General features: G+C 38.7%; 1 protein-coding gene across 1 annotated transcript in view; it reads left to right on the top strand.

Annotated features, from left to right (window-relative positions):
- SH3D19 (SH3 domain containing 19) overlaps nucleotides 1-13,360 on the top strand; it is an 82,964-nt gene extending 69,604 nt beyond the window's left edge. Inside the window, exons 11-20 of the mRNA XM_082316035.1 lie at nucleotides 1,858-2,122; nucleotides 3,359-3,427; nucleotides 4,732-4,804; nucleotides 5,120-5,250; nucleotides 7,753-7,811; nucleotides 9,501-9,688; nucleotides 9,953-10,005; nucleotides 10,526-10,712; nucleotides 11,619-11,716; nucleotides 13,079-13,360. Coding sequence (XP_082172161.1) covers nucleotides 1,858-2,122; nucleotides 3,359-3,427; nucleotides 4,732-4,804; nucleotides 5,120-5,250; nucleotides 7,753-7,811; nucleotides 9,501-9,688; nucleotides 9,953-10,005; nucleotides 10,526-10,712; nucleotides 11,619-11,716; nucleotides 13,079-13,195 — 1,240 coding nt within the window. The 3' untranslated portion in view covers nucleotides 13,196-13,360. The remainder of the gene's footprint in view (nucleotides 1-1,857; nucleotides 2,123-3,358; nucleotides 3,428-4,731; nucleotides 4,805-5,119; nucleotides 5,251-7,752; nucleotides 7,812-9,500; nucleotides 9,689-9,952; nucleotides 10,006-10,525; nucleotides 10,713-11,618; nucleotides 11,717-13,078) is intronic.
- Nucleotides 13,361-13,631: the final 271 nt, after the last annotated feature.

The following is a 13,631-nucleotide window of genomic DNA, read 5'->3' as shown; positions in this document are numbered from 1 at the left end:
GAGCTGCAGAATCAATGATATACTTGGGGTTTTTTTATTCTTTTGAACCAACAAGAAAGAAGGTCTGCAGAGGCAAAAGTAGCAGGAGCATCCTTAAATTCAGGTTCACTAAATGCCAGAGACAAACCGGGGGGAGATAAGGCATTGGCTAGCTAGCCCACTGCGGCTATCTCAGCATCTGCACTGTAAATCTGTGGGTTTAAACACAAGAGTTTGCTCTGTTGTGTCTGGACAAGAGAATCTTTCAGTTATTAAACTTAGGCTACCAAGTGTTCATTAATGGGAAAGAACATGGTTGTACCCTCAAGGAAACACCTCATTATTGCTCCTTATGGCCTTGTTACTTTCCCCCATTCTGTTTAGTGTAAGAGCATTTCTGATTCTCCCCAGGGTCTCTGGAACTGTGACAAACATTTTGTCCCTTCACTCTTCTGCTGAAATGGATTTTTTTTTTTTTTTTTTTTTTTTAAAGTAAGCAGTAATAATTCTCTGAATTGCTTGTTAGGGTTTTCTTGTTTAGTTGAGTTGCCTGTTTGTTTATTTCCAGATTTAATGCAGTCTAACTTGGAATTTCCCCTTTTGTCAATACTAAAAATGCTTAGTTTAGGATGAGGCCAAGAAAGGGGAGAGGTGGAAGTTGAACAGAAGTGGAATTTTTTTTTTTTTTTAATTTAAAAAATAATCCATATTCAAATAGTAATAGAGAACTCTTACCAGGAGCATTAGTAGAGCATTAATATCTTCTCAAGTGGTGGATGACACTCACAAAATATGCCAGAAGGATACTCCAAAGATCCACTAATGCGCATTTGTTGCTGTTGATAATTTTTACAGATCCTTGAGGAATTCACGCGAGCAAATAATTATGCTGAATTACACTATATGAAAAAAAGAGAGACAGTTGTAGCAGAAACTTGCAGTAACTGACCAAAGATTTCCCAATACCAATCAAACAGTACTGTATTTGTGGAATAGTGTTAGTGCCAGGGTTCTCAATAACAGGAAGCCAAAGTTTTATGTACATAATGCTTGTTTATAACAGAGGTGATTTTTAAATTAGCAAATTATTGATTTGGCCACACTCTTTGATTCTAAAAATCATGGCTCGTGTGTGCTGTATAGGCAGCTTTTTTTTAATCAATGCTTAGTAAGGGGGATTTTTTTTAGATATTTTATTTCTTTTAAAAATTACTGCTGTCACTTACTAGTCTTTGATTTTGGTTTCTAAACTACTGGTACCCTAATGAGAGTGTGGTACCTCCAGCGTTGCTAGAAAAGTCGAGTATTTTCACCGGTGTTTTCTTTCTGCAGTAGACACCTGTTGCATAAAAATGGTAAATTCTGCTATTGATGCCATTGTGCAAAGTGGTGTCTATGTCATGAGTTTCAGCAGAGGCCCAAAAGTCATTTCAGGTAAGTGAGATCCCAGGGAATAAGCTAGGCTGATACTTGAAGACCAGCTAGGTCAGCAGAGCTTCTCAAGACTTTCCCTAAAGAAGAGCAACTACATCCTCAGGCAGCTTCAGACAAAGCTTTCTAAAGGTGGATGGCTGAAAGAAGTCCTGCTTATAGAGGGGGCTCCTGAGAAAGCTGGCAAGCTGTTGATAAGTGAAAGTGGTGAGCAGACTTGGAAATATGTAGTCAAAGGATCTGTCTAAAGACTTGGTCATTCAGACCCAGTATCTGAAGAGTTCTTGTATTTCTGGAGAGCTTCAGATAGATACTACACACTCTACAGCCCAGGTCGTCATGAGTCATGTTTCCTTACTGCATAATCTATAGCTAGGGCTGTGGTGGAGGATGAGATGGCAGGCTTATTAATATGCATATTTCTCTGATCGTTTGCCCAATTTTTAGGCCTGTGGATGGAAAAATTATACCTGCTCGACCTCCTCCACCTAAAGGTGTTCCTAAAAGGCCACCTCCACCAAAACTCTCTGCAGCCAAGACCTCCTCCCAGAAGGATGCTCTTTCGCGATCTACTTCTGTCATCACTCCTGATAAAAAACCCAGCAAGTTCAAATTGGGACCCAAGAGAGCAAAAAGTCAAGTCTTTAAAAATCCAGACCCAGCATTACCTCCTAGACCTAAACCGGGTCATCCTCTCTACAGTAAATACGTGGTGAGAGTTGAGATATTCTGAGACTTGTTTATAAAACAGTGCTGGTTAAAATAGTAGTGAAAAACGTAGTAAGGTAGGTTACTATGATGTGGCTTTCAAAGTGCATCTATCAGCATAATCTTCCTTAGAAAATGCTAATGGATAAATAATAAGTACTGTAAGGTAATACTGGAGAAAACAATATATACTTGCAAAGTATAGATATATGTGTGTGTATTTTTGTGTATATATGTTTTATATATCTATATATCTATATAGATATATATAGATATCTATCTTCAATGCATAGCTTTTGGGTTTTGGGGGTTCTTTTTACAGTCACCAGTTCTGAATTCTATTACAGCACCTAAAATGATGCTAAATAATTGCATTTGTATATTGGTTTTCCCTGTATATGTCAAAATGCTTAAGAAAATTGAGGAGCATTAGAACTTTAAAAGTCGTTTACCTTGCTTAATCAAGCCTGCAAAGAGTGAGAAATGTAACATCACTTATCTTACATTTTCATCCTATTGATGCCATACCTTTTCATTACAAAAATGTTTCTTTTTGGTATTGCCTGTGTTGTTAGGGAATATTAAATATAAAGGGATCAACATTACAGATAAAAAGGAGAGAGCCTTTCCTCAGATACTTGAAACTGGTCAGTGATCAGAGCTGGTGACTGCTTGAAAAAGTGCTGTTGTCAAAAAAAGCACCCACACAACCGTATCATGAACAGCATCAACATTCAGCATGAAGTGGAAGCTTTCTGTTGCCACCATTTTGATCTTCACTTTTGCATTTAGATCCTTGGTGGAGCAAAGGAGCAAGAAAGAGAGAGAAAGACGTATCTAAGTTGATAGTAGGAACAGCTTTGAGATAAGGGAAGCATGTTGCTTCCTCTGGTGTAGCCACACCTATTTACATAAGAAATGTGTGACATATATTTTGTAGATGAGATTTTTTTCAGTAGCAGATCACTAGTAATTCCCTACCCTCAGGTGTTACTGTCAACGAAATTTTCCTCCCAGGTTGTTTTTCCGGTGCCCTCCATGACAAATGAGTACATTTCTGTGTCAGTGTGTTGCTGAACATTATGTACCGTATGGTATGACACCAGTTAGGTGGCTAATGCACTTTTAAAGCAGATGACACCACCTGGGTTTCTCGAAGTGGCAGTTCCCACTTGCAGTGGGTATTTCAGGTGCTTTGAAGTGGAGCAAACTTTTCCATTTGCCTCTGTTTCTATTCAAGCTACCTGTGCCTCCTGGAGTTGCCAAGGAAGATTGTCTTCCCAGGAACACTGGAGAACTGTCCTGTAAGGTAAGGCATTTTTTTCTGCTGATAAATATTTAATGAGCAAGACTCCTGTTGCGTTAAAGTGTCGAGTGCTTTAGGCTTTAAAGGTTACACTTGAGAAATGTAATAGTGGTTTATTAAATCCTTGTGCTTCTTTAATAAAAACAGAACAACCACCAAAACAAAACCCAATAATGGTGATTTGCCTTGTAGCACAGGGACATTCTGCTTATGGAGCAGAGCAACAGTAATTACTTGGAGTGCCAGAAGGGAGAGGAAACTGGTAAAGTTTCTCTGTCTCATAGGAAGATAATGACTCCCTTGGCTGAGTATCTGAAAAGTGGGCAAAAGATAAGCGAGTAGTTTTATGAAATTCTGTACGTGATATATCAGTGAATTGGCTTTGGCATACGGACTTCCACATACTTTCCTCTCTCTGCTTCTACAGATCCTAACCTGGTTTTAGGGCATGACTGTATTACTATTAAATAGCTAGTATAAATTATAGCTATGAGCAGCCTTTTTGATTATTATCAGAAACCTACATGGCTGAAATAGATTTCTACGCAATCTGTTATCTGTTGTAATTCATATTATTCTAGCCTTATCTTTGTCCATGTTAGGCTTTTTTGGGTGGGTTTTTCGTACACAATGAAATTACTTTGAATGTAATTCACACACAGTGATTGTGATCAGTATAGTCTAAAAATTCCCAGTTGGTGGGATAGAGAAGGCGGCTCAGCATTTTGAATATAATTTCTCTTTATAAAGATCCCACAACAAAATTGTCGTTTCCCCTCAGTGTTGTCTTCCTGTAAGCAAAGGCCTAGTGGCTTGCTCGCCCCTCTGCAAGGCTTGGCAGTCAGCAGATGTACTGCCCCTGCTGAGTGTGCTGGGGAGACGGGCTGGGGTGTTCTCTCTGAGCAAGGAAGGGTAACTGGCGGCACACAGGACCCAGCAGTAGTGCAAAATTTGGCCACATCCCTTGCAATGAGAGTCGCTATCAATGCTCCAGATTTCTGACCCACAGAGATAGCTGAGGCTTTCTCTATACTGGGAAAAGTTACATGCCTTCCCTTCCTTTTACTGGCTCAAAAGTAGATTTTGGTGAAATGCATTCTAGTTTATGCTGGTGAAAGCCATACAGAATTCAGACCCATAGCTGTGTGACCGATACTAACTGTTGCCTCCAAAGGTGGCCTCCTCCTCTGATACCAGAACAGCATTGTGTCCAAAGTCAGAAAATTACTTTCAGAGTATGTAACAGACAATCTCTGTTACTATCTTCCACGATTTGTAATCTACTTGGATTTATTTGTTGTTGTCAGGATTCAAACCACCCTCCAAAAGTTTCTGACACAAGTGCACCTCATGCTGTAGTCCTGCATGATTTTCCTGCAGGTAAGTAAATGTGAATATTCTGGAAGCTTGTTTTACTGCAAGACTTTCAAATGAGAATTTTCTTAGGAATTGGAGCTTAAAACATGATGAGGAAGCTCAGCCTGCAAGGTCTGCATGTAGAGTTGTTCAAATCCATGGGTTTAACTATAGTTGGGCCAGTCTTTTAGTTAAAGCTAACTGGTTTATCAAGTATAATTAAGACTTTCTGAAAACTCATTCTGGTTTTGTCTGTGGTATTTATATTAAGAAGGTTTTACTTAGAGAAAATCAGTGAGTGTGACAACTACTGTTAACGGAAATTATGCTGTCTTACAGAGCATGCTGATGACTTGGACCTTCATTCTGGAGACACTGTTTGTCTTTTGGAGAAAATCGATACCGAGTGGTACAGAGGAAAACGTGGAAATCGCACAGGGATATTTCCTGCCAGCTTCGTTAAAGTAGTTGTATGTAGGCTTTGTATATATTGCTACATAAGATCCTATTGCATTTGTTTTCTGGTTCTATTTTACTATAGCTGCTCTGTGTTTAACTCCATTCTGTATTTAGATAATCTCTTTTCCCTCTGGCAGCACAGAAGACATATCAACTTTTGTATGGTATTAGAAAGATGCTTGATTTGGCACGACCAACTTGTGTTATGGGGATTATTTTGCTGTTAATTTGAAGCCAAGTGAGAAAATCATGGCTCTCACCAGATTCTCTTCGTTAACCTGGGTGGTTTCTCAGGGTCTACAGAGCAGACTATTTTTCACAGCTGCATGTAAGAATCAACACTCAGTAAGATGGTTGCTTTCTGTGTCTCCCCTCAACCTCCCAGCTTCTCTCATTTTCTTGTCCTTTGAACTGTGCTGGAATCCATGTGCTAAAACCACTTTTATAGCCATGTAGTGAACGAGGTCAGGGCAGCAGTTGGGCCCAATGAAACATGGTTTTTTGCTTCCTAGAATATTTTTTTTCCAGCTGGATCAATTTGCCTAAGTGGCTTACTAAGTGGCTGCAGAAATGGTTGTGCTGGCACAGTGCAAGGAGATTGTGTTGTTGTAAATGAGCAGCTTAAAGCAATCCTGTTGCTGAATGTGACACTTGACAGTAAACGGCAGGCAAGAGACAGGTGCTGTTTTGGAGCCCAATAGCAATTAACTGAGTGCCTCATCTTTATAAGAGATTCACTGCATCAAAAGCTGGGTCAAATCTATTGCAAGCCTGAGTCTCAGATTGAAGTCCATTTTGTGACAGTAGAAAGGGCTGTTGGGCTACCCACACCAGCCGCATGGACACGGAGGAATGCTAAACTGACACCAGGATGCAGTGAAGGTGTATGGCTGGGCATTGAAGACAGTAAGTGTCTGTATAGAGCCAGGGCAGCTGGCAGAGATGAACACTGCTGCTACCTCCCTGGAGGTATTTAAAGGATGGATAGACGTGGTGCTCGAGGACATGGTATAGTGATGGACTTGGCAGTGATAGGTTAACGGTTGGACTCGATGATCTTAAGGGTCTTTTCCAACCTTAATGATTCTATGATTCTATGATACGTGGACAATACCAAGTATTTGGTAACCATCAGAGAGTATAGGGTGTCTGTTTAGTTTGTAATGGTGTTATTGGAGAAAAAAATTTAAGATTCAAGAAGTGCTGAGGAACAAAAATTAAACTCAGGGTTATAATAATGGAACCATGCTTGATTCGCTTTCATGAGAAAGATTTGTTAGATAAATTGATGAGCTGCTTCTGCACAGACCAACAATTTAATTCAAAAGCTCTCATTACTACTCATGACTAATAGAGAGATCTTATGTTAAAGCAGTGGAATGAGTATTTGGGGTCAAATTCAGCATTAATACAGACAGATACAACTTTATAAAAGTTAGGGAAGATGTGTTTCATGTTTCTATTTTAGTTGTAAAACGTGGTTACTCTTTGAGTGCAAAAATATTTTGTTTCAGCAAAATAAAAAAAAAAGTGCAGTACATGAGGCTAATTTGCTGAGTGAATTCTTCTGTTCATTCAGGTCAGATTTGATCTTGATACAAGGTCTCTGTACAATATGCTATAGTGTGTTTTACAATATTGAGCTGGGTAGTAGCTTAGGTCTGAACACCTAACAATAATACGTGGTTATTACTTCCCAGAGAACCTTCAGAGCACCACAGATACCAGCTCCTCTAGCAAGAGCACTGCAAAGATTATTTGTCGTAAAAGGCGGCATAATTTCCTCCAGTCCTTCACATAAGCTAATGAAACATTCTTGTTTATTTTTATGGGAACTGGCTCATGCAATAGTGAGCTGTAACCCAAAGCTCCTCGCCAGGGTCTCTAGGCTTGTACTCCTATACACCTCACAGATCATCCTTCATGTCACACCAAAAATACAATTGAAGTCGTCTTATGGTAAAGAACTTGAATGCTGTCTGTTTATATATCTGTGTATTGATTTTTCTAAATTATATTTCTCCAATTCGAGTGAGATTTGAGAGATGTGTTTTTGTTTGGAGGACAGCTGGCTACCAGAGCTCAGAAAGGATACGTGTAAACAATAATTTTGTCTATTGTGATATATCGTGCTAGTAAATAATGGAGAGCAATTACCAATTGAAAGTTGGGAGCTAAATGCAACAACACACAGTAGCATCCAGTCCCATATTCTGTCAATCAGTCATGGCACAAATAGAAACAGTAAACCAGCTTCATAACAGAAAACATTAAATAGCACTCCTTGTTTGCATGAGATTGAAAAATGAGAAATCAGGCATATAAAACCAAAATCTACATTAATATTGTCATATATCATAGCATGCCAGCAACTGTAGAGCATCACATGGAGGTCATAATTGGAGCTGATGCTTAGTGGAAAAATAGATTATTTTAACCAGTTCCAAGTTTATTGTAGTTATGTTGCCATGAGATTGAAATGGAAGATTGTACTTATTTTGTTGTCTTATTAGATTGATGTTCCAGAAGAAGGCAACAGGAAAAAAATACCCTGTTCATCACAATGTGTTAAGTGAGTCAGATAAATCTTATTTTCTTTCTTATGTTGATTTACTAGGAAGTAAAAAGAAAGATAACTTTGAATCAGGTGTTATCTGCGCTGAGGTTAATATGGTTAACAGTTTCTTCACCAAAATATATTTTAAAAATTAAGCTCTCAAAACTGAAAGTTTATGATGTTTTAATAAGAGTCATATTCAGGTAAAAAAAGCCTAAAAACTCACTTCATGGCTTCAAAAAAAGCAGTAGATCACTTTCTCTTTGTAATAAATGTTTATATAGATATAGTCCCCTTCACTCACTTCCCTTCCTCTGACAAGTTGTATTCGAAGAGCATTTCCCATAATTTTTCATGAAAATTGGTTACAGAAACTGTGAACCAATCTGATTAACTTCAGCAGCGTTGCACTCTCCTCTTTGCTCCTGGCCTTGTTACTGTCTTCCAGTATCCTCATAAGATGTAACATGGTAGGGCTCCTACTCATTTGAAAGAACAAGATAAAATGGGACAGAATATAGCTGTACTTTAAGTAGAGAAATCTATCTAACCTTAAAGTGTATAACTATAGAGGTGAATCTAAAGTTCCCCGGATCAAATTATCATATGTACTTCAAGCACTTTCATTTCTGATTTGCAAACAACTTGTACTAAAATTTGTGGGCAAGGAACAACTTTTCCTGCTATTTTTTCTCAATTATGATTTATTGGATTTCATAACCATTCATTGCAGCAATTAAAGCAAACTCAGGCAGAGGCAGGAACTAGTATCAATGGGATTGTTTGGTTTGTTCTTCAGATGGAGCTTGGCTTGTCTTAACTGAAACTTTATTTTTAAAAGCTGCTTCTGCAACTAAGAAAGAAACAGAAAGTGCTAGCTCTGTCCTGAAGCTTTTGCAAAGATATGAGTGGGGGACAGGGGTGGGAATCAAGCTTCTTACAGTTTGTATGCTATAGAAAGAATTAAAGCCTATTATCACTTTTTTCCAGCGTAGTATTTCTGATAAATTAAAAATCTTCTTAGAGTAATTTCTTAAATTTAATAGTTTATTAAATCGTTAAATCTATTTAAGTGTGTAAAAAAAAAAAAATTTGTTTTTTCAGTATTATACCAACTTATGTAAAATTTATCAGATGCACTGATGTTTCTTTCGTCAACAGATAATTTATTTCCTCATGCCTGCGATAGATTTTACAGAATAAAGTTTGTCAAAGTAGCTGAACAAGCTATGAAACCTCCATGTCTTTGGGATTTGGGACAAATACACAACACCCACCCCCCACCCACGTTTGACTGCATCTAAATTGGATACTAGCTCAAAAAAACATCAAACTCTTAACAAAAGCCTATCAGGACACTTACTTGGGATATGGGCAAAAATATAAAATGGGACAGGTAGCCCAGAAACAAAGTGATATTTTTGGCGTTGTTTGGAAGAGAAATAGGGTCTTATACAAAATACTCTAACAGCCAGGAACTGGGATGCAGAAGCTGTGTCCAGCTCCTCCAGACTCCATACTCATCCCCCTCAGAAAGCAGAAATAAGAACCAGGGTTAGACCACAATTTTCCACCTGTTCTATCTTCAGTGCATTCTTTCATTTTAATTAAAGATATCAATCCATATTTTGCACAATGCTGCCTTACTATTAAGTGGACAATAATGATAAATAAGCAAAGTAAGTTTCTCTTTTGTTTGTGCAGAGGCCCAAGATGCGTAGCACGATTTGAATATATTGGAGATCAGAAAGATGAGCTCAGTTTTTCAGAAGGTGAAACTATTATCCTTAAAGAATATGTAAATGAAGAGTGGGCCAAAGGAGAGCTCAGAGGCACATCTGGAATTTTCCCCTTGAACTTTGTGGAAGTAATTGAAGATCTTCCTGGAACAGGTATGAATCCGTTTGCAAAAATCTTCAAGAACATGGTTTTGTGCTGCATGTATATAGGCAGCATATAGGAGAAAAGTCCGAAAGGACAATGAATGTGGGAAGGAGGTAAAAAGGGAGAAAAGACAGATAAGAAAAATCAAAAGGAATAGTAGGACTTCTTAAGACGTTATTCTTAATAATCACTTTGAATATCTAAAATCTCTATCATTAGTAACATTTTGAATAGTCATTGCTGCTATTCTAAGTTGTCCTTTACTTATGTAGGTCCAGGAGCAGCACCGAAGAACAAGGTGGAGGTTACTTCTGCCCTTCCTCAGGTAACAAAATGTTATAGGTGAGGGACAGAATTTACATAGCGGTTTCATATATTTACATAGACTTTCTGTGATAATGTCAGATTAGCTGCACAACTTTAAACCTGAATGTAATACAGCTCCCACAGCACACAATGCTGCATGGTCACATCTTGAATTCTGACAGTTGGCCTAAACTGATTGAATTCATAGCTTCTGGCAAATTAACATAAGTAAATTTTTATCCTTTGTGCTTAAACAAATTCTTGTTAGCTCTATTTTAAGTATTGCTGCAGTGGTCTAATTTTGAATTTATTAATCCTGTCCCCTGCCACCAGTGATAAAAAGGAATGTGTCTGAGCCTAGATGAAATTCTGTGGTAATTGCTGAAATGCCATTCTAGTCTACATCTGCAGTGACACTATTGTATGAGAGAAAGTCAGGACGCCCGTGTTCTGTACAGCTGCTTTCACCAGTATCCATCAGCTTATGGCCTCCATTAACGTTTCTAAAATTAATGCATTTCTTCTGTTCACTTGAATAGAACAACAGACGCTCAGTAGAGTGGTGTGAAGCCCTTCATGATTTTACAGCAGAAACCAAAGATGATTTATCCTTTAAAAAGGGAGACTACATCCAAATACTGGAGCAAGTAGATTCAGAGTGGTATAAAGGAAGACTGAATGAAAAGGAAGGCATTTTCCCAGCAGTTTTTGTTCAGACCTGCTCAGGTATGGTGCTCCTACTAGATGGCAATTCATTATTCCTTGGCTTGTGACAGTCATGACAGAGTTCTGGGAGAACCCAACTATTCCATTGCATTAGCAAGCCACACACCACCACCGTCCTTAGTATTCTAAAGCTAAACTAAGCCTTGAACCACCCTCTCTAATAATGGCAATATAATGCTGTAGTCAGTAAGTAATCTGGGAGGTGATACAGATTCCGGGTCAGTTTAAAGTGTGGCAAAACAGGACCATTGAGCTGCCTTTAGTAGGAATTCATGGGTACAAATGATGGGGGGGAGCCAGGTTCTCCTTCAGCTGAAGAGAAACACTGCAGCACAGCCAAAGAGCTGGCAGAGCTGTAAGTAACTACAACTGCTGCATCTTGGCACAGAACTATTGTAATGCCCTTAGCGAAGCAAGGAATGAACGCTGCTTGCTCTCATCAAGCTTCTGTTTGAATGCAGTCAAAACCTTCACAGAGGACACAGAAAATCACTTTTTTTCTCCCATAGTTTTTGCAAGGAAAGCCATGAGTGAAAGTTGACAGGAAATAAATTCCACCTAACTGGCAAACAGCACGTACGTAGTGCCGCTTCATCTCCGAGTACAGAGAAGAAAAGATAGCTTTCATTAGATATTGCCATTGGAAATTTGAAGTAGGTGAACTTTAAATTTAGTCCTCTTAGAAGCAGAACTGTGAGAATGTGTTAGTGCTGTAAAATGAACTGGTGTCAGTAGATATTTTTATTCCATTAGGCCAGTGAATTTGCTAAGTAGCAGTAGTAATAACATCTGGACACCCTATAGCACACTAGTGGGGAGAAAACACAAGAATGACTGGGAACTTCTCCAGAAACAGAGATTTATTTCACTCCAATCCAAATGACTTGTCTTGTCCATGTTCTGCAGCCAGGGTAGAGCTGTCACAGTCTCTAGGAGGGAAGAAAGGAAAAGCCAAAGCTCTTTATGATTTTCATGGAGAAAATGAAGATGAGCTTTCCTTCAAAGTAAGTACCTCTCTTCTTAGCCCAAATTTCTAAAAGGTCTTACACTCCTAAAGAATACTAAAAAACAGGATTTATCCACAGTGAAAATAGGCTTTGAACAGGAAAGAACAAAGCACATAGAATAGGCATAGATATTAACACATTTGGTAGATGGCCTCTAAAAAAATTTTTGCCCTTACCAGTTCTGTTTCATATTGGTGAAATTTTCACTGAAGACATTGACAAGAGGTCAGGAATTGCAGAATTCCTCTGACTTCTCTGATCCACTAAACATGACAAGACAAACCAACCTCATTTTGCAGTACATTCAGTTCTTGATCAGTTGATATGGTCAAGGGAGCCTCTTTTTTTAACTAGAAAGACAGCAGTGAGAAGGAGGATAGTAGTAAGAGTGCCAGTGCTACAGCAGCAATGCCTCTAAGGGACACCTAGTACAGCAACACCTAGAAGACTGGCAGCCCTATACATAGTTGCCATGGGAGCAAGGGGCGAAATGAAATACTTGCTGGATGCCCAGGTAATATTAAGAGGCATGAACAAGAAACAGCGTGCCCTTGTAGATTCAAAGTCATGATTTAGGTAACTGTGTCCTCAAAAGCAAATTTCCAAGAAACAGCAGACTTTCACAGCAGGCCCCACATTGTGTTTATCAGCTGGAACACACTATTTTCTCCTTCTAAAGCTAGCAAAATAATTAGCTTCAGCATTAGCAGCTTGCAATGCTGAAAGGATGGATTATTCTTTAAAGCAGAGAAGGGAAACAGAGGTACTGGAAGAAAGGCCAGGGCCACGACAGTCCTTCAGGGGAAGGGTGTGGTATGGGACGATGAAAACAGGAACAAGGATCAAATACAGGAGCTGCAGTTTATTTTAAAGGGCTGCACTGAGCTACTTAAATGATTGCTTTCCTTTTTGGGAAAGGAAGGTTTCTAGATGAAAGTTTCCAAGTGCTGGAAAATATTAGAGCTAAATTCTAAAAAGCTTTGAAGCAGTTGAAGAAAAGAAACCCTCATGACAGTGCAGGGAAACACACACAAATAACAAGTAAGGCAGCAGGCCTGTGAGCCGGCTCTCCAATGTACCTACCTACCTGGAGAGCTTAAGCAATGCACAAAGTTATCCAGCAGTGCTATTTTTTCCTTCTGGAAGGCAGAGATTTTTCAGCATAGGCAAATATTTACCCTAAGAGAAGCTTCAGCTCGTTTTCACAAACAATCTTGAAAGAGATGTAACCAACAGAAGAGACTGGCCACATCCTACCTCTATTTGATTGATATTAATTGCTTCTCAATAACATCAGCTATGCATGCATTAACATTGCACGATAAGCTGTACTGGCTCATGTTGCTCCTTCTCTTACAGGCAGGTGATACAATAACAGAGCTGGAATCTGTAGACGAGGACTGGATGAGCGGAGAGATACAAGGAAAGTCTGGGATATTTCCCAAGAACTTTGTTCAGGTTTTAAAAACACCATGAAGCGTGTTGCCTCTCTGTGTACTCCCTGCACATGGGAGAGAATGTTTTCTATCCTAAAGGCACAGCAAAGACATCAACGTGTTTTGACTATCAATGTTTTGCACTACTTTTTCTAGACAGTCATACTAGTGTCTTGAAGTCAAATAAGAAAATTTTAGTCTTCTGTGACAGTGTATGTAGTCATGCTTCATGAATGCTCTGAGAGCAAATACAAGCAGGATTTTTAGCTGTTTCCAACTAGGGAAATACTGTGGTGCAACACCGTTTTAACTTAAATAGCATTCTAGTAAGTTTACTATCTGGTATTACATTTATCATGTACAAAGTGTACATAAAGTAAGCTTCTTTGGGCTTCTTTAAAAGTTTTTTTTATATCCAAATTTAAAAAATTGTTTTTAAGATACAATTACAGCACTCGATATGTAGATCAAGTTTG

This window comes from Platalea leucorodia (genome assembly GCF_965183815.1).
Source record: "Platalea leucorodia genome assembly, chromosome: 6".
NCBI classification, from domain to species: domain Eukaryota; kingdom Metazoa; phylum Chordata; class Aves; order Pelecaniformes; family Threskiornithidae; genus Platalea; species Platalea leucorodia.
The sequence above is the reverse complement of the archived record's forward strand: the minus strand, read 5'-3'. Positions and strand labels throughout refer to the sequence as shown.